This window comes from Odontomachus brunneus, unplaced genomic scaffold (genome assembly GCF_010583005.1).
Source record: "Odontomachus brunneus isolate Ranch 3 - 2012 unplaced genomic scaffold, Obru_v1 Obru_scaffold_073, whole genome shotgun sequence".
NCBI classification, from domain to species: Eukaryota; Metazoa; Arthropoda; class Insecta; order Hymenoptera; family Formicidae; genus Odontomachus; species Odontomachus brunneus.
This window is the reverse complement of record NW_022639523.1, coordinates 1,198,958-1,224,152: the sequence shown is the minus strand read 5'-3', so window position 1 is coordinate 1,224,152 and position 25,195 is coordinate 1,198,958. Positions and strand designations below refer to the sequence as shown.

Sequence of the window (25,195 nt, the reverse complement as noted above, 5' to 3'; positions counted from 1 at the left end):
GGGGGGGGGGGGGGGGGGGAGAGAGAGAGAGAGAGAGATAAGTAAGTTCACGGAATGCTGAAATTATTCGCGTACATTCATGGCGTTCCGGACAGTCCTTGGGGTGTCGCCCCGATGACTCTTCAAACGTCGTTGCCGCAACTTCGAGATGAAGTGGAATAACCAAACTCGCAAACTTACGCAGGGACATACTGACGCGGGCAAGTTTTTCGTCATATTTCCCCGGACTTTGCTGATCTGTCGGTGCAACACGAAAAAAATCTCAGTGCAAGTGAATAGGAGCCAGATGAGAATTCCGCGACGTGAAATGATATATCTCTGTCACCGCAACCGAATACAGATGTCTGAGAATTCAGCTGCATTAAAACTTGCTTACAGTAACGGAGAACAATTGACTGAGTAGAAATGACCTCTTACAGAAATCTTTCCGTTCTCACAAACGAGTTTATTTATCTGGTCCCTATTCTTACTAGGCAATGGAAAATTCAGTTATATTAACAAAATCGTTTTTTTCCGTGCGGTCGGACGTTGTAAGGCGACATGTTGCCAAGACGTGTAAAAAAGCACACATACATCAAGATTGCTCCGGTTCCATATAATAATATATCATGTAAGCAGGACAGATCAGCTGATAACGTATCATTGAAATGGATCTCGCTTGGCCATCTGCGTACGTGCACTTACAATTGCACCGTGCAAGACTTGTTCCTGATCACCCGGCTCGAGATAAGCGTCCTTACACTCGCAATCGATCCGAGCAAATCAGTCTAATATTAGAATGTAACGCATTCTCCTATCGGTTACCCTGGTGATTTTTGTAAATCTATTTGACCGGTTAAACGAAAACCCGAATTAACTCTACGTGTCAACAATTTTCCAAACGTTTCCTCTTCTTGGAGACATTTATGTTTCCGTAATTTCAAAAAGAATACGGAGCACCTTTAGTAAGTCATGAAGAGTGACTGAAATTATCCAACGATCGTGTTATGAGAAGCTCATTAATAAAAGCATGATGTTGATCATGACTGTATTTTGAAATATATTTATAATGCAGTCGCACAAGTAGTTGCTTCAAATTCATGGTTAGATCTAATTGCGTCATGCAGATTTCACGATCGGCGCAACGTGTTGCGAAAGCAGAACGTTGAATATAAATGAGTTAACGGCGCGGTGTGCAATTTCGGGAATTAAAAATTTCGACCGTGGAACGTCCGAAACGTATCGTAAATCTCATTATATCCTTTAGCTTCGCGTACGTTAACGTGCGTATCCTTTTACTGATTTATATCCGCGGCGTCTGAGTTACAACTTTTTCAACGGGCTGACGAGGTAATCTCGCTAAGTCACGCCTGAGGGGCCCCATTGAGAGCCGCGCACGTTCGTTCGTTCGCTCATTCGCTCATTCGCTTGCGCGCGCAAGCCGCGTTAATTCGATCACGGAATATTTTCGAACGACACGGCGAGCCGTGCTCCACTTTAACAAAGTATCCGCGGGAAGGCGTCCGTCTGACAACACGTGATAAAATTCGCACCGGTGCCATTTACTTCGCCGCACGCCGGCGTAGTAAGACGCGCCGACACGATCCCGAATTAATACGGCGATAAATCATGCGAACTTTAAGAGACGATGCGTTTAGAGGGGGCACGCGCTCATCGCCCGCCTAAATTTATCGGCGCGTCGCGCAGCGGGCACCCGCATCTCTCCCTTCGTGTCGCGCCGACGACGACGACGACGTCAGAAATTTCACCTCCTCCCCGTATAAACCACAGCATGGAATTCGCGTATATCATCGGTAATAATGTCTCCGCCGGTCGTGCGCACCTGTCTTCTCCCCGGCGACACCCTCGCGACCGCCAACTTACTCGGGCCGTTATTCACGCAGCAGAAACATCGAGACAAGAGCTGTATTATTGCAGCCGCGCGCCATCGAAAATGAGCGTATATGAGCGCCGACCTCGACGATGACGTCGCTCGCGCCGCGGATAATCGCCGCGGGTGAGCGCATTTTTATGACTCCTTTCCTTTTTCTCCTTCCCCCCAACCAAAATCCAGGTCGCATCTTGAGAGATCCGAGTTCTCTCCTGGCTACCTCTCCGTCTCTGCGTCATCCGACATTCCCCACCTCCTTCACCCGCCAGACCCGAGTCGTATCTCATTGTCTACGCTACGCTCTCCCTTGGGATTGTTGCGGCCAGCTGATCAGCAAGCGTAGTAAAGGTAGGTCAGGCTCTACCGCACGATGAGGGTAAGTACAACGATAACGCGAGGACGGTCTCCACCCCGAGAAACAAACTGGAATTCTCCGGGATCACTGTTCCCCGTCGCGAGATAAATTGGAACGTTCAGCGTTCTCACGTGCGCGATGCATGCTGTTTCGATACGATGCGCTTGGGAATCTCGGCTTACGGAGAGCGAACGAGAAGAATTTTTTCGCAGCTCTCTCTTCTTCGCGTAGTCGCGATGAGACGAATACGAGAATCATATAATCAGGCGAGTATCATAAATCTTGTATGTGAACGCGAGACGTAAAACATAGACACCGGCGGCTAAACTTGATCTCGAGACCTAAATCTGGTTTTGCAGGAAGTGTTACGCTAAATTACGCGCGCCACAAACCTAATAAGAACCAGCGGCATATACGAGCACGCGACACGGGCGCCCACGTCGTGCTGCAAAAAGACCTAAAAGCGCAGCTTTCGCGTTTCGTCAGATATCTGCAAGCATGCGCCTGCCATCCGCCGAAGCGAGAGGGAGCGAGAGAGAAAGAGAGAGAACACAGAGAGAGGGTTGATCGCAAGTAAGCAGCACGTGCGTAGCAGTCATCCTGGCGCATTCGCCAGGACCGCTCGTTCCTCCGAGGTTATCTTTAATTACCGGATATCGCTGCTTGTTATCACGCGTAATAAATCGTTGCATCGAACACTCGATCTGCGATATACGCCCTTTGTTATTTTCCTTTTCTCAAGCACCGACTGTTTTAATTTCGATCCGTCTCTCGACTATGCTGACGAAATTTCGTAAAAGTAATGAAATTTGTTTGAAATCTGTTAAAATCAGTCGAGACATATGAAGCAGGAAAACTTCAAAGGAATTTCATTTCGCTGACGCGCGCATTCACTTTGCTTAATGTCGGGTATACACGAGTGGAAATATAGTGAACATCGTAAACTTCCGCCGTGACACCTATAAAACATGCATGGTTACCGCGAAGAATACACGTGCGCGTGTGCTGCGCGCCAACACCGCACCGAGAACGCGACTAGCTCGCAAATCGTTCCCAAGTATCCTCGACGGATGCTCCGATCGACCATGGTGTCTATTATTATTTTTACGCGAATCCAAAACGTCGCGTGGGAAAAACGGATCGCCGAATCTACCCCGTTTTCCACCGGGACAACACTTGTCCGTTCGCCGGGAGGAGCTCCGGAAGGGAATTGTGCCGGACGACACTCGGATGGATCGTAGATCCTGCGGAAGTCGCCAACGGAACATGACGACGCATAGACGCGACAGGATGAGGCACAGCAGTTCCTGGCCCGATCGAGCACGGCAAACGGTGAGGGTGCGCGTCGATCCTCTATCTCGCGCCTTCACCATCATTCCGACGAGCCGTGAAACGGCATATCGATCGGAACCGACTGCGCCACGATCCAATTGCTCGGAAGAAATCATCCTTCTAGATCGATGCGCCCCCGGAGAAATGGCGTCCGCAATGATGAAACGGAGATTAGTCGATGGCAGACCGCCACCTGCCAGCAAAAAAGCCGCGAATCTCGCCAAGAATTCGAGCGATGCGAACCACGAGACCGAGTGTGCGGGAAACATTGCGCGCTACTTCATGCCGCGCAGTCTCCCCTCGACCGAGACGATTCACCGAGACAACCTGTCGCAAAAAAACGCCTTTCGCGACCAAAGCAGATGCAGGTCGGACACCCTCGTGAGGAATGACGAAGCGCGGAGGATGCAGTGCACGAGAAGAGCATCCGTACGGAGAAGCATGTCGGACACGGACGTCCTCGAGTTGCTGCCGCAAGATCCAGACGCCCGGGAAGAAGCTGCAGACCCAGTCGCGCCGCTGATACGCAGATCCCCTCCGACCAGCGCCTTTGATGTTGTGGTAAAAGTCGCGGATCAAAGGCCGAAGAGCAGTATCGTACAAACAAACAATAATTCGCGAGGCCAAGAAGCGAACGAAACGCGAAGGAAGGGCCAGACCGCGTCTGTATTCTCGTCATTCCGACATACCGCGTCGCCGCCGCAGATCAAGATAGTCGACTACGACTACGTGACATCCGTTTCGTCGTGGTCAGCTCATCACGCCTGCTCAAAGTGCACGTCCGAAAGCGACCTCCGCTCGCAGGTGGATCCCTTTCGCTCCCCCTCGCAGAGCAAGAAGAACGACGCGACGGTGAACGCGCGTAGACGCGATGATTCGAGCACATCGTCGTGCGGCCGCAAAAAGGAGACGCCGCGTAGCGAGACTCGCGCCGAGCGTCAAGGCAAGGACACCTGGCACGAGGAGCGTCTAATCAGCGCGGCAAGAAAGGAGGACGGGGACGATAAAAAGCCGACGGAGCGACTGGCGGACTTCAGGAAGGAAGCTACCCTCAGGCGACATTATTATCCTGAGGGTGGCTGGGGATACGTCATTGTCACGTGTTCAATGCTGGTGCACTTTCTCGGGGTGGGTCTGCAGCTCGCCGCGCCCGGAGTCTGGCATATCACCGCCGAATTCAAGTTCCGACATCCCCCGCTGCACAGCGCAGGTGAGAAATCAGCGAGTACTCTTACAATACGACGATAATGTCGCGCGATCGGTTTGTCTCCAAGGCCGACTAAATCATCGCGAACGCAACGGCACGGCACGGCACACGATTGTGATTCATCACGCACGAGGATTTGATTTAATTGGCTTTCTATTAGGGAGACATGTGTACAGTATCGTGTCCGCGCGTCAATATCGTAGCGTTGGATCATCGGTAACCATCATACCGTTCGACGTGTTAATTGCGGATTACGAATGCAAAATTATGCAACTGTGGTCGTGGGAATTTTGATTTGCTGAAATTCTCCATAAATCAGGCCAAATTCCAAACTACGAATCGTAATTGTCAATTTTCCGAACGATTACTTTTATTTGAAATTATATTATTTTCCTTGTGTTTTCGTCAAAAGATCATATTATTTCTGCCGCGTGTTTCCTCCAAAAATACTAGCGCACTTTGTTAATACGAAAGATAAATTGCGAAGAGAACGATATCGCAATTCTGGCCTAGATACGTCTTCTTACGGATACGATTTTGATCACATTTTATGTAACTATACGTATAATATATTCAACTCGCTTCAAATCTGATATCATAAATTGTGTTCGCGATATCTGGAGGGACGACGGCCGTGGAACGAGGCGAGAAGACACCCGAAAATATAGACCTTCGATCAACGTGCGACCTTTAAATTCCGTCCTCCTATGATATATCCGTCGCTTTGTTCTCCCTAATCTTTAATACAGAATACAATAAATGCAACTTTACGAATTTGATGAAATACTATTGAGATTGTATGCGATGTCTAATAAAATAATAATACTGGATATCTATTGGAAGTGTGTCAAAGTTTGTTAGCAACAAGATGATCATGAAAATGTTGCTCTGACGGGAAGTCCGCTATTAACTTACGCCAAAGAGGAAATAATGTCTATCATCCCTAAAGAAACTTGGTAACTTCAGCCGGAATCGAGCTCGAAGTTATTTTCAACTTCGCACTTCCAACGTACATTGATTTTCTTTCCGCGCTTCCCGTAGAGCGAGTTCTTATGAATCGAGCGCAATTTGTTTGCTTTGTCATGTTCAAAATGCGAGTAGCTTTTTACTACCAACGCGGTATGTTTCTTTGGAGCTCAGAAGAATAATCGAAAAGTTTGTTTTACGAATAAAATTTTTAACACCAAAGTTTTGTGAAGAATTAATTGTAAACTAAGCCAGGTTAGCATGTAAACAAGCTAGATTTATAGTTTCCTTTAAGCTAAATCGCCAAACTGCTCCCTCGCGCAAATCTAAAAATAATAAAAAAATCTACCCAGTCCCAATTCTACACGATGGCAACACTATCGATTATTCCGTAAAAACGAATACTTTTCCTGCTCTTTAGTATATCCAGGATTAATGCGCGCGAAAGAACAGAATCGACGGTGTAACGCCGTAAAACGTGCCCGAAAAATCAGGCCAATGAATCGATAATCGGAACGCGTAGCACGACTCACGTTCGGCTTCATGCGTGTGGAGCATTACGATGCACCTGTAAAGAGTCGCTGAATTTTGCACGACGGACGGCAGTTCTCGTGAGGAAGCCGCCGTTGTTGTCAGTGTAACCAAGTACGCGATTCAATTTTTGGTTAGATATATTCTCGCGTAATGTACACGAATGCTGAAGTAGAAATACGATCGACATTTACATGGGAAGTGTCGAGTCGTTAAGAACCGAAAAAGTGCTTTTTGGTGTTTCTGGCGGTGCTGCCAATCGAGTCACATTTTGAAAATATATGGGGCAAACGATAGATATTACCTTTCGAAAGGATAACAATTTAAGTGCACGATAAGTTCGCCGGTAATTTGTTCGAACGACGCGATAAATGGTGCAATAGCGCGTGTCGGCCATACGATCGCCTCCCGAACATCATTTCTTCGTTTCTTTTTTTGTCGTCATACAAAATTCGAACGGCCGGTACACCCGCCACGATCCTGCGAGTTTCATGAGAAACGAGCCGCGAAATGAACGAACGAGCTGACTCGGCAAGCCCGTCGTGCGAAGCCGCTTATCGCAAGCGTCGCCGCTCTTACAGCGCAGCTATGAGCGACGAGAATTCGCTCGACGACGAACCGGAGGAGGACGAGGAAGGTGAGGATGAGGAGGAGGAGGAGGAGGAGGAGGTGATGGAGGAATCCTACCCTCATCGTGACGATGCAACGCGAACGGGCTGCTGCCGGCAACGCGAATGCGTAGCGCGAAAAGTATCCAGCTTGGAATCCGAAACCTGGTCGATCGAGAGTCTAGTTTCGAAGCGGGAACTGACGAAGGGATCTTCCGGCGATAGCGCGAAGTCATGGAGCGAGATCGAGATCCCCGAGTTGCTGTTGGCGCACCCGGAGATCCTATCGCGCGTGATGCGGTGTCGTTGCTTCATCCCGCAATTCTCAGCGGCATGTCGCTGCGCTCAGTGCCAGTACCGACGTCGGAAGATCTCTTGGACGTCCTCCTGCTTCGCCAGGGACTCCCTCCTTTCGGCGGGCGCGACACGGAAGGACTCGGGTTATTCCGCGTCCACCTGCCAGAGTTTCCTGCCGCCGTCGTCTTGCGGCGGAAACTCGGCCGGCAGTCTCTACCACGGTTACCCCGACATCGGCGACAATGCGGGGGCGATTCAGCGCCGACATTCGATCGCGGCCGCCGCTCCGATCCAGCACAGCCGATACTCGGATCAAACGCACTCCCCGTGCGGCTGCCAGATCGGCTGCGGAGATAATCGCCGCAGACTCTCCGCGCAGCCGCTCGCCGGAGATGCCATCGGAAATCGCGAGGGTGCCGGCGCCGCGAGTGCCGCGGAACCAATCATCGCCCGGACCTATCCACGAGGCTACCCGGAGGCGACAGCTTGCGCGACGCGATCGGCCGCTTCGTTTCACCAGGACGCTAAAGCACCGAGGGGTGGCGAAACCACCGGCGCGCGTCCCGCCAAAGACGGCAAGAATGTCGAGGCGAATGCCCGTCGGAGAAGCAGCATCCTAACGATCACGCCGAAGATGATGAGGAGGCGATTCTCGGAGCAGCTAATTCTCGAGGGAGGTCTCGGTAGCGTCGGGGAATTCGAGAATCTGGCCGATCAGGCCGAGGACGCGAACGAGAAGGAGGAGTCCCTGACCGCGATAAACGCTCGGAAGAAAATCACGCTCAAGAAGCATTACTACCCGGAAGGTGACTGGGGATACGTTATTGTCGTAATAACGATCCTCGTGCAGCTAATCTCTCATGGACTGCAACTGGCATCCGGGTCGCTGATAAACCCGACGATGACGCGGTTCGAGCAGACGGTTGGAAATTCAGGTACGACGTTACAGAAGCGACACGATTTTTTCGATAAATTAATCGCCGTGCGACTCATTTGCGTCCCCATTCATTTGCTAAAGTCGAAAAAACTAATGGAAATTGCCTCGACGCAATGTAGAATTTGCATCCGGTCTCGCGATGTGTTGTTCGCGGATAATAGACACCGAAATGAACAGCCGGTGAAAAACTCCCGCGATAAATCGTTACGTCGCGTTGAATAGTGATGGATTATTGCTATCCCTGTAGATTAATTGTTACCGATACCAATCAGCAGAGACAAACTATCGAGTAAATTTCTTACACTGAGAAAAAATATCTAAAAATTAACAAATATTTATTAAATGGCTATCATTAATATACTTATTTAAAACAACATTTGTTTCATTTAAACCCAGTATTGTTCACTTAAACTGAGTAAACAATACTCGATTTAAATGAAGAGAATTTTTACTTAAGTAAATATATTAATGATACCCATCTAATAAATATTTGTTAATTTTTTAATATCTTTTGTGTAGAATCTTGTTCAAGGAGGCTTGTTCGCAATTGACGTCTCGTTACATTTACGCTTTTGTACGATTTCGCATAATATACCTAAATATCTCTCGAGCCCTGATATTAATAGCAGTTCATTAATTATGCATATGCCCACTTTTATAGACGGTTTTGTATATCTATGAAAGCAAATTGCGCGTGCGTTTAATAAACGTGTACGATTAAGCATACCCCCCTAAAATAAAAAAATTGTTAAAAGATTTATAAAAATCAAGTATTGCCCATATTTTGTATGTTTCAAAATTACTCATAAAACATATCGGCGCTTTTAAGAAACGTATGATAAACATGGCATAGAAATCAATATAGTATAAAAATAATAAACATAGCATTAAAATAGCATGTCAAATCAAGGTACACGAATAAACATTTTTTATATCCGAAATATAACCGAACACAAATAATTCTATAATGCTGGGTTAAGTCATAAACAATTTCCGAAACAGATAACAAATGTTTCTTCCGAATAGTTGCAGAAAAATCGAAAAATTCTATTAGCTTGCTACTAACTATTACTAATAGTATATGTATCAGATTAGACTTTATTACAAATATTTCATATGGAAATAAATCAATAAAGAAACGGAAATTTATCTATGACTTAATCGAATATTTGCGGCGCGATGGCAAACCATGCAATTGCCAAGTAGACAATGTATACACAGACTTATAGGAGCAACCATAAGAAATACTTAACCGCTCGTGAACTAAATTAATTTAGTTGTTTTCTCTTCCTGTTGTGAGAACCAACAGGAAAATTTAAGTGATAGCGTGTAACTGTGTCGACTAAATGTTAGAAAATTGAAAGAATAGCCGTGAAGATGGTCAAAAATATTGATATGTGCAATAAACACAAATACTGTGATTACGATTATGAAAATTTAGCCAAAAATTGAATCATAATATATTTTGTGCCACTTTTTGCGTATCACAATTTGTTGTGGTATTTTAATTTCTCTAATGTTATAATTTTGATAAACAAATTAATTTCAGTTTGTATGTGTATACAATCGTCCAGAAAATCAGTGCGATTTATTACTAAGCATGCATTATTGATGACACTCTCCGAGTGTTGAATTTCAACACTCACCACAACGCATTGAAATCTAGCGACATACAGCAGCCTGGTCCACCGATGAAATCCGCAGCAGCACTTCATAAATCGAACCACCCCCGCAGCAAGAAGTGGCGTAGCATCCAGCCTCGGTGCGTCATCCCACGTCGATTGTACTTTACTTTGTTTTACTCGCGACGCGATATTCACATTTTAACGGTATTAAACGATCATTTTTAAAACATTGCTGTAAATATATAATTTTAGACGCTTTTATTTATTTTTTATATCTCGGAAAATTAGTATCTATTTAATATTTTATTCCTTTGCAATTTGGCAGTTGCAGTAGTTTTGTCATACATCGCGCACGATCCACTTCGAAATGGTATGAAAATCTAAAAAATCAAATATCGCGTCGATTGTCGAATTTACGATACAGAGGCAAGCAAAATATAATCGCGTAAAATTTATTAAAGTGAAATTTATTATACAAGAAAAGAATAATTGCGACAACCGTATGAAAGTTCTACTTCTTTGAAGCAGAAACATATAAACGACGTAACGCGAATGCATAATACGAATGTAAATGCAAAATATCAAACTGTATATCGCGACGATAAAGAAATTTAATGATATGTGTATACGCGAGTAAAATATACTCGTAGCTATCGCGAAATTTATACGTTTACTGATAAGAAAATACGCGATTACAAATCCTAATTAACGCGAGTTCCACGCGTCAGCGCCATTCTGACGCGTGGTATCTCCGCAATACATTTTGCGAAGTTCAAGGGTCGAATTTTATTCGACCGTGTTTTATTTGAACAATCATATCATAAAATTGGGTCGCTGAACAAAACAGTGGTATGAAATCAACAAATTGTATGTGTCAAAATATTAAAAAATTAAAAGAAAAGTTTGGAGAAAAGAGTCGGATTTTGCTATGCGATGTGCAAATATTACAATTACGATATTAGAATAAAAATTAAATCACGAGTCAAAATTACTTTTCGTATGACTATGTTTGAATATTTTAATTAACTACCCTTGTTCTCAGGCGTTTCAATTTTAGAACGCAAATTGTAATAGCCACGATTAGCATTTTAATAAAAAAAGTTTATATATCAAATATTCTCTTCTACTCAATGAATTCTCTAATTTCTCAAGAAGAAAAAAGGAAAACATAAAAAGCATGTACCACTGTTTCGCTCGACGACTTATGGTTACATGCAAAAACTATCATGCAAATATAAACAAAGAGATCGCACTGATTTTAATGGAATTTCGGAAACGGGCTCATCAATTTGATTTTTGTAATTCATCCTTCTTACTCACCATGTAAGGGTGAGCCACATTCTGCTGCTTCTAAAACAAAAAATAAAATACGTTGCTGATTAGATTTACGAATTCTATTTAACAGATAAATATATTAGTGAGTTAGTTCGTTAAACTCGTAGTATAAATTATTCCGGTAATTGTATCTCAGTTTTGGACCACAAAGGGTACAAAGGAGGGGATATGTAAATCTACCTTCGAGTCGACCCTGCTCGGCCCGAATCGGATACAGCACCCGCGTTCACCGAAACCAAAGCTGCTTTCGCCTGCAAACTCTGTTAGATCTGAAATAAAAATTAATTTTCTTAATTAGTGATATCGACATTCGAGATATGATCGCGTATTTCTCTTTTAAATCTAATAAAATCAAAGTACAACAGTTACCCTTTGAGTTTTAAGATACTACTATTGCTCACGATGTTCGCGGTACGATAAGCGCACAAGTAACGTACCGTAACTCGTCTTAGGATCACTTGAATTAATTTAAAACAATTAAAAATAGTACGCGACGTGGTGCGGCGAGCCGTTTATCTTCGCGTCTAAGACTGTTATGACTACGGCTGAGTCGCGTGCCTACGTGTGTGCTGTTACGCAGGTCGCTTGACTCTCCTCCCCGCGCGCCCGGCTCTGCCTGAGCGAGCCGTCACACGCTGTATTTACTTACTCAACATGAGCTACGTCATATTATCAATTTTGATAATATTACGCATTGCTATGTAATGTTTAATTGTTTATTTAAGACATGCTCTACAATAATATGCTTATCGTACATTTCTATACATCGTAAAATCACTATTAATATTAAGGTACGATCAAATATACTACGATATAATATAAATATACTACGAAAATTTATAAAACTTCTAACAAACGGGAAAAAAATTAATTTCGCTAGTTAAACTAAAAGATATTATTTGACAAATAAATGCACACAGAAGTACGAGCGAATTAACTTATTGTCGAATTACTTTTGGCTTTCATTATATCAACTTTTGACTATAAAATATTGAGAAAAAGTATATAACTAGTCTATGAATATACCTTCAAAGAGAGAAGAATCTATTTTAGCCCGTAGCTTCAGTATCCTCAATCAGCATTATATGATCGTAAGCTTTACCATATCTGAAATATAGAGAATAATTTTATTAATTGGTTACAGAAATATATATAGGTGTTACTTGAAGATGAGTTAAGAACATTCTATATTGATTCTGACTATTGATATTAATAGCCAGTAAAGTCATAGTAATATTAACATTAATAGATTATTAATATTAATAGAGATCCTGATTATTAATAGTAATTCCTTTTCAAATGTATCGTGGTACAACAAGTACACGCTTTTAATAATATGTCTGATAATATACCTGATTACTACTGCGCTAACAATATACCTCTCTTTCTTTCTTGCTAATTAATCTAATTTATTCGTTCATCGCCGCGTATATTTTCCGCGTTATTTTTCTTTATCTCTCATCATTACCGCGCATATATTTTTACTTCTTGATCAATATATTCGATCAGTCGTCTAATTCTACTGTTGTTTGAGTGAATCGATAACAACAAATATAAAAGACGCCGACTTGGCACGTCGCGACAAGCATAAAAAAATGAAGATATTACTGCCGAATAACGTACTTACGATATCTCCCGATGATCACACATCGTTATTTTCGACACTCCCGATATTTATTTCGCGCGAGATTCACTTTCGACAGACAAAAACGCGAAGCGATGTCAATCGATGTGTCTATAGTTGCTCGATTCGAAAAGGTCGAAATTCAAGATGGACGCGCAATTGATGATACGCCGTGAATACGTGCCTAAACTTGTGTCGCGGTATGACAAGAACGCGCATGCAATCTATGATGTACATCCCTCTCTCTCTTAGTAACAGATCGACGCTGCCTTCCGAAATTCGGCGCCGCGAATATTTCTAACGTCATCTTTCTCTCTATCCTTGTGATTATCATTAAATTTCGAACTCCCGACTGATAAGTCCAAATTCGCCCGATTCTGTTACTGCTTGAGTGAGTCGAAGATAATAAGAGTGACAGAGACGCCGACTCGACTCGACACGACGCGACAAGCACGATTTGTAGTACGGAAATACGAGAAGATTATTAGCACTTACGTACTTGCGACATGTTCCGACGATCGCGCATCGCTATTTCGGACCACCCTCGATACTTATCTACGCGCAAGACTTACTTTCGGCATACAAGAAATGCGCAAATTGTGGAGCGATGTCGATATGAGAATGGCGGCTGCCCGATGCAAAAAGATCGAAGCCGCTCGCGTAATCGATGTCATACGCCACGCTACATTGTGAACGCCACTGCGCTAATATACGGCGCCATCTGCACGCTCAATCCTGCGGCTGTCTCACCACTCATAGATTGACAGTTTTGACCAGCCACATCTACTTTTAGCTACGCATTTTTCATGACTGTTGATTAATCCAGAAAACTGTCTACATCATAGACATAATATATCTAGACCGAGCGTTGAGGAGTGGGGGTAAGAGGCACGTAGAAAAGGATGCATTGCGTTTTGAGACCCTGCGTTCTCACTCATTCGCGCATCTCTGTAACACAACCTTTCTTACGCATACGCTTATACACACGCGCGAATGCAAGAGAGAACACAGGACCTCAAAACGCAATGCATTCTTTTATATATCCTTTTACGCTCACTTCTCAAATAAAGGCAAACGCTCGGTCTAGATATATTATGTTTATGGTCTAGATTAATTTACGATCATGAGAAACGCGCAGCTCTTAGAAGCGAATGCGGCTAATCGAAAACATCCAGCGACTAGTGATCTATCGATAGTAGTGCACTCGCAGAACTGAGTTAACAGATTTGACGGTCGTTACGCGATGTCTTGTTTACTTCCGTATAGTAAGTTTTTCGTGTATTTACGTTTACATGACGATTCGTTTCTCAGAGATGGAAGTTTCACGTCAACCTAAATTCGTCAAAGAATTATGGAAGTCAATCTCGTGGAATATTACACACACATAGAATGGTTTTCACAAGAATATCGCGAAAAATTACAAAGCTTTTTCTTATAAATTTTTCCAAGCTGCCTTGACATTGCTGCAAATATAATACTGCAAAACCATTAAATGAGTATTTCATGATATTCTTGACCATCTCGTATGTGCGCGATGCATTCATACATATCACAATCGACACATTTTAATTTTCAGTTTTTCGCATGCATATTTTTTTCTACACATATTCATATCTCCTTTGCTTCATTTGCAAACTTTATTATCGATTTTTTTGCACGAGATTTGCGACGCGAGTGTTGTTGTTAAAACGGTACAAATTCGCGAGTGTATTTCTGCAATGTGCAAACTTTTTCATACAGCACGATAAATGTACGTTATATGAATTCGTAAGATTCCGTTTCGATATAAAGCGATACTTTTCATCGCGGCCACCGCGATACTCGTTTAACTCTCCTTCCTGGCATATAAATATTAATCGCGTCGGGAGTGTGCAGTGAAGTGTAACGAAATGAAGTACAATCAACGAAGGACGCCACAGAATAGAAACTGGACGCGATGAAGTTCCAGATGCGGAGGGCTGCGGTTCGGGATGCTGCGGCGGTGGTTTCATCGGGGAAGTTGACTGGACGTTGGGAAACTTCGACGCGAAACGGTGAGTGTTGAATTTCAACGCTCACACACAGAGTGCGATATGATGTAGTGCATGCGTAGTGAATCGCAGTGACTCCCAACATTTCATTAGAAATGTGCAAACGATACTCAGAATTGGGCCGCCACTTTTAACGTTAAATGTCCCGCGGAAATGGAGGTCATAAGTCACGCGGAAGGATTTGCGAGCTGTTTTGCGCGCTTTTCCTGCCACGGCAACTAATTGCTAGCGACGGTGCTTGATAACGGTGCGTCCTGAGAAATTAACGACACCCATTAGTCTAAAATCGTGATAATATAATCGTGCATAATGCGACAAAAATATTTAATCGACATTCTACTCCGTGCGCGTATGATAATTTAAAAATATCTAATCAAGACAGCGTTGACACAAAGTCGGAACTATTGACTCCTCTCCTCTCCTATTGACTAATCGATCACAGTCGAATGAATAATCGATACGCCGATGAATATCGTACGTCGCGTTACGATACTCGTTAATATGTAAATATCGGGACTCGCCTCCCACGTCGATTAATGTCCGGTCGAAGACGCGTCGCGCATGTTCCGACACCTCGTGAAACTTCCATCCTGCCTCAAAGAGAGCACGCCTGAAGCCATAAGGTGCACCGTGTAAACGATTCGATACACCTGGAGCAACTGTCATCCGAACGGTACTCGCCTATCGTAGATTGCACTTAGCGGTAGTATACAAATTTCTCTCTATCTTGCGTTTACGATCTCGTCTCAGTACATACATCTTCGTACGTGAAATATGACATGTAACACGGAAGCAAAGCAACTATTTGTTAGAATGTGTCGCGGATTATGTGAGCGCGCAAGCAATCCCGTCGTGAAAAATTAATCGCCGAGAAATACGCTAGAGTTGCAATTCAGCGAAAATCACGCGACGAAAGGAAAACCAGACGAACTGAAGTGTATAATGTAAGAAAAAGAACGGGACGAGACAAAAAATCTGCAGAAGATTGTTTAATTGAAGAGCGAGTTGCCTGAAATGACAAGAAATGCATTCGTGCAATGAAAGATTCATCTGAGAGGAAATAGCTTAAAGAGGCAATTTCTGCAAAGAATCATAACTCTTCCCGTTTAATCTAACCAGACTTGACCCAATTCGACCTAACCGTGTTCCATCACCACCAGGTCAATATTCATTCCGATCAACTTTTCGTTAGGTAAATACCCCCGTTCGGTCTATTTTCCTTTCGAATGCTTGTCCCATCAATCGTTTTTTTATCTCACCACCTTTAATCATCACATTTTTCTTCGTTTCATGAAATTATTGAAAATCACTTTGTCCCATTAGAGAAATCATATTTTCACTAAATTTCCTATTCAACGAGTTTTCACTTTGTCACGTTGCAACGAAATTCCCGTTTGCCAGTTAATAAAGCGCAGCGAATAGTTTCGCAGACACGAGGGATGACAAATATTTCCCTTGCTACAAAATATGCCGCGAGAACCGGCAAGTGTGGTCGCCTATAAAATCCCTTCACAGGATACTCAGAAAATTACTGGGATATACGTTGTGTCGGATAAATGCCCAATCGACTGTAACGAATCTAGCGTCGTTAAATAAATCGCAGTGAATTAATTCTGGCTTCCTGGCAGGCAAAACTTTTAATCTGTCTCCTCGCGAGTGCGATGACGTATGCGCGCCGGTAACGGTGTTGCGAGAATAAACACGGCTCCGAGGAGAGACCGTCCGAATTGATTCACGATGTATAAATAATCCAAATATTGCATTAAATGCAATATTCAAATAATTCCATACATTTCACAGTTCCATATAAATATGTTTCTTTTAAATAATAAACGAATATATGATAATCCTCTTTAAAGTATCAGGAATTATCGTGCATTAATACCGGTTTAGTACAAACAAATATAAAATATAGTAATGTACAAGATAATAAAACAACGCAACGCTGAGAAAAAATAAATCGTTTGATATTATATCAAACCTTTCTCTGATAAAGTAGATAATACGAATATCGCCTTGGTGTTCGTTTTACCAGCTCATACTAACTTACCGACAATCCAGCATCCGTGCGCTTACCGAGGGACGATCTGATTTTCCATTGATACGTTTCGAGCGAGAACAGTATCTGTGAAGAAAAAATCAATATAAGTTACGAGTATTTTCATTTCTCTCAACTTGCTTAACGTGAGGCAAATTTATTTGCTACTCGTTTATATTCACGTAAGGTCAACAAACAACTAAAATCTTTCTTTATAAGAAGATAGAAGATGGAGAAAATCCGACACTATCGTTAAGAGACTGTCACTTGATGAGAAATATAAGCAGTTTGATTTTTCGCGTTTAACCGCTAGCCAAAGTCATTAAACTTTATGGTCTTTCGTCAAGTGTCGTAAAAGGAATGCTTGGCCATACAGTGCACTCGCTTTTTATGCTCCCGATAAATTCGCTCAACTAGCTCGCGAGCGAATACGAGGGACACTTCTGCTTTATTCAGGTTTGATTTAAGATCCGCGGCTTGCTTATAGAATTCTACAATACCACTACAGAGTTTGGCATCTTTACTACTCGTACTAATCCAAACGAGCAGTAAAGAGATACCGGTGTGATACTACGACTTAATTCCATTTTTAAAACCGTCTGGGGGGAGCAAGGTAATTTCATATGAGAACGAATGTTTCGTATACCAACGGTAGACGTACTTGTGTCTTGCGCTGTTACACAGTAACGGCATGCATATTCTCGGACGGTTATGGTCTCTGGAGTGCAAACGGTAACACAATTAACTTTCAAGTTTCGCGTATAAAGATTGGCGCAAGGACTTGTGATCAAGGTTAGTAATTCGTATCATTACCACACGAGCATCATAAGATAACGAATAAATTTCCTGACAAACGTTAATCACATCTGGAGAAAAGAACACATCGCGATAAAAATGAGTTGAATATTGCGAAAAGCTAGTCGTTCTTATATATGGAGACGGTGTGAAAAGAACCTACGATATATATATATATATATATATATATATATATATATATATATAGAGAGAGAGAGAGAGAGAGAGAGAGAGAGAAGACGGAAAGAGTATATTAATTCTCAAACGTACGTCAAAGCTTTAAATTTATCACGTTTAACGAGCTCGAAGGCTTTCCGACGTGCAACGAAAAGAAATCGCGGGAATACGCGAGAAGCTTGTTGCGACCGTGACTAATGGTCTAAGAGACACGGCCGTCGAACAAATCGATATACGTCGTTTCACTCTCCCGAATCGCGCGAACAGTGACAAATGTGTCTCGGCCGCCTTGAATGTAAAGTACTCTGCAGATTAGCAGATAACCATAGTTCGCTGTCTGCAATCACACCCACGTCTGTTTTAAAATCACTTGGATCGCCTGACACGGTGGTAGACACGGGGGACAGAGGCGTTGAAAAAGGATGAGGATGAAATTTTGTCGCGACACCCAACGTGTGATGTAAAAAAACCTGTACCGTGAGAAATCGCCCTAACATATTACACCGTGAAACTTTCCGCGAAGTAAACGCACCAAGAATACGATCGTGTACCGAAGTCGACAGAGTAGGACGTAAGAAAGTTTCGGTCATTGATCAAATTTATCTCCGAACGTTGCGCTACAATTATTCCCATTACATTCGTCCAGCTTTTGTTGACATTTCATTAACCGCGAATACTAACAAATAATCCACGATAAATTCAACGACGAAAGATATAATTGCGTCTTATTGATATTTAATTTTATTCCGTTAAAATTCAAAAATTTTAATGTCACTGTATACTCACCTAATTAAAGAATATTATCGTTCCTGAGCAAAAAAACGTCGCGCGCTATTTCTCGTCGGTCTAATGATCACCATGATCAATCGTCAGTCCTGCTCATCATATATTACACGCATATAAGACGCGTCTAAATCTATGCGAGATCACAAATAAATCGTAGCGGCTTGACGCGCATTAGCAAAATGATTAATTCATCATTATAACTAAGTTATTGAATTGCTAATTACGCCGATATATATTCCAACGGTGGGCATTTGCATAATTATGCGGCACATAATTACCCCGAGAGCTGCACTACGTCCCGAACAAAAGAACAAAAGGAGATCTCAGGTAACGTGTCTAAAAGGGTTCGTAGACAGCGCGCGCGCCGATAAGAACCGTAAAACCGGATACGCTCGTATCGAGATGATATAAAGCACACGGTAGCGTGCAGCCAGTGACTCGAAAGCTGTAAGCTGTAATAACGCAAGGTTGAGAGACGTGTACAGTGTGGTTATCACAAAGATTCAGCGGGTGTGGAAAAGCAAAGCAGCCGGCTGAAGTTAAGATGCCTTGTCAGTAGTTATGGATGAACGGATAGTCACGAGGAGTCAAAGGACACTCGGGGGGAGGGGGCGAAGTTCGAAGTATCAGATGTCGTGTCCACAACCTGACGCATATCACGCTTTTCTTTTATACCGCAGAGGGCCACGAAAGGTCAGAGAACGCGAAAGTGAACTATACGAGAGAAAAGGTTGAACGACCCTTGCAATAAAATGACGCGCGAAAAGCTAAGTTAAACGCGGAAAAATTAAAATAAAATTTGCCGGCCACGTAATTTGATGGCAGCATATTCCAAACGTATATTCGGTTTAATGTTGGTGTAATGCGATCTCTATCGGTGAACGAATTTTATCGAAAATTGCTCCAAAAACTATATCTAGGAACTTGAAAAGAGAACTTGCCTGGATCATATGAGCAAAAGAACAGTATCAAATGTGCAATACCTAAATGCAAAGCTACTTTCCACGGCTGTTTCATGCAAACTTCAATCGCTCGCTTATCAATAGCCTGATGGAAAATTTACGCTGTGATTAAAACTGAACGCTGTGTGAATTACGCTCTGATTAAGCTGATTTAGTCAATTATTTGATTTATATAAGATGATGTTAACGAGTCCTAATTATTAATAATTCTTATTGAATAAAAAAAGGATTTTGCCACACTGACCAATTACATGACCAATCAAGATCCGATAACATTACCTTATGCAAAACAGGTAACTGACTGGAATCAATCTGATCAGGAACTACTCGAAATCTATGAGCTAGATAAACGTGTTTTTCGCGATTCGGCATAAATGACACGATACTCCTAGATATCGAGCGCAGCTTGCATCGTTGATACGACCCTTCTTCTCGATCTTCGCTGTTCCCTTCTTCCTCCCATAAAAGTTTATTGGTTACCAGTGGCTCTCTTGTACGCACGGAAGTTTATAGTTCGCGAATATGCCGGCCGTACGACGAATGAAATGGAATCGGCGAGGTCGGTTAATGACATCCGAAAGCATGTCCGCGAGATAACGTTGCCACGACGCTCGACCGCGCCTGCCGAATCGAGTTTTACTTTCATTCGGTGAAAGTGGTGACTCTCCCTCCTCTTCCCCTGACCGGGCTCGCAACGGGTTTATGGGACGAGTGCACTTTTTTCCTCGTCCTCTTCTTCCTCTACCGTCGCGACGTAATGCTCGACGAGTAATAAACGTTTCTCTCCGTGCCCTCTCGGAACAATATCGTCTCATCCTACGGTCGCGAGCAACACTGGCGCCGTACTGGTCCTCGCGACACGCTATTCTCCTTTCTTACAACCTCTCAAATCCGATATTTAATACCGGTTGTTGTTCGTTTCTACGATACACCGCTCGCTCACAGCGGATCCAGTTTTATTTTAATTCGCGTTGTTTAAAAAAAAATGTTTTTCGAGAACACGTATATGGAAAAAAAAGTTCGAATGGAGAGCAGAAAAACTCGCTGACGAGAAATAATATCTCTGTCGACATGGCTGAAAATATTCGTCCGAATATTCGTCTGCGTTAAAACTCGATTGAGGTAGCTGAGAGCAATTGGCCGAGTAGAAACCTACAAGCGAGTTTTTTACCTGGTTCCCGGATAACAGAAAATTCAACTACACCAATTGACTTGTTTCTTTCTGTGTGTGTAGCAATGATAAATTATATTAAACTTCTGGACTTCGATTTTCTTCGTCTAGATCACACATTCGATTGGCCGTGAAACGCACGCTATCAAAAGTCGCGTCGACAGAAAAAGTCAAAGAGACGCTACGTCCGGCAAGATCTCTCTTCTTATATTTTTCTTCTCCACGGACGTAATTGAAGTCGTTACAAGGAATAAGGAAACAGGACGTACACGATGCGAGCCATGCGAACCGGTGATTTCGCGGTACGCGCATATACACGCAGTACCCGTACTATTGCCACGCGGCGCGAGCGTCGCGTTTAATCCCGGTCTCATTTGATTTTAGATGAAGCCTTCCCGACGAATTCCTCCGAGGGAAACTCCATTCTATCCGACCGCCATCGTACTTGTCCGTACACATACGATCCGACCTGGAAAAAGTTTCGCCAACGCGGATCAGAGCTCGCGAATGCGAACCTAGCATCCTCTGCACTTGGCTAACACCCGAGAGACCCTTGCTCTGCGAAAGTAAAGAATCTATCGCAATATCAACCGGGTAGACACAGAAATGGCAGAGTAGCATTAAGTCCGGTTACTGATAATCGTGTTTTCGTCGTTACGCGCCCGTCAATCTGGTTTCGTCCCGCAATTATGGTTTCGCGAAAGAGTATCGTATCGTAGCACCAGGCAGTCTGGGAAGTTTTAGAACTTTTTTTTCTAGTGCAAATATAATCAGGATGAGTGCGCGATTTTTCTACCACGATCGACAGCACTTCGATACTTTTCCCACTGATCGTGGAGGAATCTTTTTTGTACCAACACAGTTATACGTCTGAAAGCGACCCCCCGATAAGTGCTTCCTGCCGATAACTTCATTCTCTGAAAACAGTTCTTTTTCATGGTAAAACCATGTACATCTGCTTTGCGGAAGCAGACGCTCTGCTTGAGACAGACTATTTGCTTTTCTCGCAAAACTCGCACGCGGCATGTTTGACACTGCACATTCGTAAATCGCGAACCAGCATCCAGATTGCCCTAAGCGCGCCAGTCGTGGAACTGTGCGATAAGATACGAGAAAATACGCTCAATGCTCCAGCAATATCTGTGTATCCTCGAGCCATCTATCCGAATCCGTCGACAATGCAGAATTCAGAGACGAAAGAAACGCGCTCTTTTGCGAGAAAAATTCTCTAATCCCGGAAGGATAATTTGCGCCGATTCATGTTACGCGAAAACATGACTCCCATCGATGATTTCATCTACACTGACAGAACAAATATTTAAGAAGTAGTAAATATTTATTTGTCGACCACTAATAACATATTATGCTAATATGAAATATTTGTCAAATAAGAAAATATACATTTTCTTGAACCCTAAGAAAACTTCGGTCACTCATGAAAGCAATTATTTATTTTATTGAAATAAAAGCATTTAGATTTAAGTGAATATATTATTAGTACGAATAAATATTTACTATTTCTTAGATATTTTTTCTCTCAGTGTATTCCTCTACACTTGTCTCTACCTATTTACAGTGGTCGAAATAATAATCGGCAAAAAACAGTAATTATGCCGAAATCAATTTTTCTCGAAAGCGAGGGAGACTTGGACGAATGAATAATGGCGCTCTCACATAAAGCCCACGAAACACAGCAGGTCGACTCGAAGTCGCTCCACTTTCGCTACGCGCCGGGAATTCGAACGCGGCCGACAATAAATTTCGCTAATCGGCCAATCAGCGGTGGCAATGATCGACTGGCTGGTCGCACGTGCGTTTGATCGTACGTATGAGTCGGAATGCATACCGATGGCACTTTAAGAACTAAACGGGATACTTTACGAGGAGCACTCGTCGAGGGACTAGTGATGTACGTTTATAACGGACGAACAGTCGTCGCGTCGACGAAAACGAGCGAGTATGTATGTCGCCCGGTACATAGGCGAAGGTATAATTACGCTGTGTAATTTATATACGCCGTTCGCAGTGTCTGTGATACACACGACGCAGCGAGATAGAAGCACACACGCCGAGAGAAGAATGTATGGCACAGGGATACCTTCGTTTCAGAGGGTTCCCTTTTTTTCCATCTGTAAGTCTCGTTCCAAGAGTCCATAAAACTTGTAGTCTAAGACCTCCAGCTACCGCGTAGGAGCGGACGTCTTTCAGATCTGTCACCCTAAACTCGCGGACGTACGACTGCGGTGACGCCTGATGGACGCGTTGCTTCCGCTGCTCCTCGCGAGATCGTGACGTTCCGCGCGCCGCCGAGAAACCGTGAAAACGAAAATAGCTTAGGCGAAAAATTGCGGCCTGGACTCGAGTCATCTCAGGGGCAGAGACTTGTTTCGCGAAAAAAACGCGCATCGTCCAATGCGATTCATCTCGGTCGGGAATGAATGAAAACGCCATGAAATTACTGTAAACTACACGCATTCTATGCCAAGTATTGAAATAATAGAATTACTTTGAGTCGCTAATTGCAAATAATTATTACACAGTAGTTTAATTATTATTAAATAGTAGTCTTGTTTATATTTGTTTATAAAGCGGATTTCGAATTTCTGCACATTTCAAGCGCGTTTGTGCTTTTCGCAAGTTTGGAAATTTCGTAATATCTTTTTACGATATTCGCTATTTTACAGCGCGTTGTTTTTGCCAGATTTTTGCCAGACTACATCGAGGATACGATCACACCCGACGCGTTGGCCTCTCGGCGACGGAAGTCGCGAGTCAACGTCGCTATTACGAGCACGTGTCTCTCGATCTTGCGTCTCCCGCGGAATGGTAGGAATTTGAGAAAAATACTTTTGGGTCGTACGTCTATCATGATTTCCCGTCACAATCTCGCCATCCGAGGGCTGTGCATCAGCTGTGAGGAATTTATATGCACCTGCCAATTCCCCTATCGCGCGCTTCGTGAAATTTATGAAAGCCTACGAAAAGCTCAGCATATACTCCACATGATATCGAATATACGGAAAACCAATATAAGGATGACGGTAACGGGAAGACAGAATTTTTATCCAAGTTTTCGAAAAATTATGACTTGAATAAAATTTTAAAACTACCGACCACCAATCATCATCTATTATCACAGGAAAAACGGTAAAAGTCCAAATTACGAAAAGCCCTGAATATATGTAATAACGATTGAGTCCATACATACATACACACACACTTTGGGCCTGGGTGTCCTCGATGACACGATAATCCTCGTTGTAGATGGCAACATCTCGCGAACCTGTTTTTCTAAGAGCTGCTTAGAGCCGGCTTTTTTCAATGATAGTTTAAACTTAGATTTCAACTTAAACTCGGTTTAAACAAAATAAACGTATTGTTAAAATAGAGTTTAAACTTGAATTCAAGTTTAAACTGCTATTGAAAACTCGGCCCTTAGACGTGCGGCAACGAAAGCCACTATCCAGATAAGCCTTTTATCCAGATTTCCGACAAATCATGACTTAAATAAGATCACCAGTCATCGTCTATCATTACAAGAAAAACTCGCATAAAAGCTTGCATTGCGAAAAGTCCTACGTAAATGTATTAATGACAAATTTCAATTTTGAGCATCCATAGATCGCTCGATTCGAACGATAGAGAGTCCCACTTTGGGCCTGCTTGTTCTCGGGGACACGAGCACAGTTCACGTTATCAATGGCAATGTCTCTCGAATCTGTTTTTCTAAAAATCGCTAGAGATACAGGTGCGACCACGGCGAAACTTGCGAGGAAATGCAATGACGTCGGTGATGGCAATGTGTGTTGGCCGGGGGGCGATGGTGGTGGCGGCGTGGTGGAGGTCCGCGAAACGACGGGGAACGTAGAAGGGAGAAGAGGAAATAGAGGGAAAGAGCCCGTCTCTCGTCGGAGCGGCATCAGTCGGCGATACCGCGCGAAACCCCACGCTCCACAAAGCCGCCAGCCTCACTTCAGCAGTCACCTCGCAACGTTCAGTCCGTTGCCTCATCCCGATCCAGGGACTACGCGATCCGACTTCGTGCTCGTCGACGACTCCCGTTTTCGCGCTCGTACTCTCGGCTCCGCAAAAAATGCCTTCAACTTCGCGACCCCGTTCGTGGACTATCCTCTCTTCGTCTCTGTAATCGCCGTTGAATTCGACCAACCGCGAAACTCTCGCGCATACGACTCGCTGTCACGGTGAATTTACGCGACCGTGGGCGCGGGGTCGTAAATCGGTCACGCGAGACATACCCGTTAATTGACTTCGGTAATCACTTTACGGCGCGTTCGTTACTCGCTCAGAATTGAACACGACCAATTAAGCGTCGTCCGGTACGCGTGATATTTGTTAGTCATCGGGCGAGTTGTTATTTCGAGAAAAGCTACATCTGAGTACTTTGCCGAGTGCGGCAGTTTCATGCCGGTTTACGGCTAAGAACTACGACCGATCGCCACGCAACCATTTCTTGCCATATATTGTAACTTTTTGAATATTTTCATTATCGTGCGATGATAAATCGACAAATCGCCTGAACTAGTTCCAC

General features: G+C 43.4%; 2 protein-coding genes across 5 annotated transcripts in view; one reads left to right on the top strand and one right to left on the bottom strand.

Moving 5' to 3' along the window:
- Positions 1-25,195, bottom strand: part of LOC116847073 — a 280,111-nt gene that overhangs the window by 223,827 nt on the left and 31,089 nt on the right. Inside the window, exons 3-6 of one of the 4 annotated variants that reach the window (XM_032821678.1) lie at positions 16,768-16,842; positions 12,090-12,170; positions 11,244-11,332; positions 11,049-11,078 (exon numbers count right to left, since the gene is read on the bottom strand). In XM_032821678.1, the coding sequence (XP_032677569.1) occupies positions 11,049-11,068 (20 nt within the window). In that variant the 5' untranslated portion in view covers positions 11,069-11,078; positions 11,244-11,332; positions 12,090-12,170; positions 16,768-16,842. Of the gene's footprint in view, positions 1-11,048; positions 11,079-11,243; positions 11,333-11,432; positions 11,581-12,089; positions 12,171-13,186; positions 13,315-16,767; positions 16,843-25,195 lie in introns of those variants that run through there. The other 3 variants (XM_032821679.1, XM_032821677.1, XM_032821680.1) reach the window with 3 other exon arrangements.
- Positions 2,852-6,899, top strand: LOC116847070. The gene is made up of 2 exons (XM_032821672.1): positions 2,852-4,767; positions 6,843-6,899. The coding sequence occupies exons 1-2, from the start codon at positions 3,198-3,200 to the stop codon at positions 6,851-6,853; spliced, it is 1,581 nt and encodes a 526-aa protein (XP_032677563.1). The 5' UTR covers positions 2,852-3,197; the 3' UTR covers positions 6,854-6,899.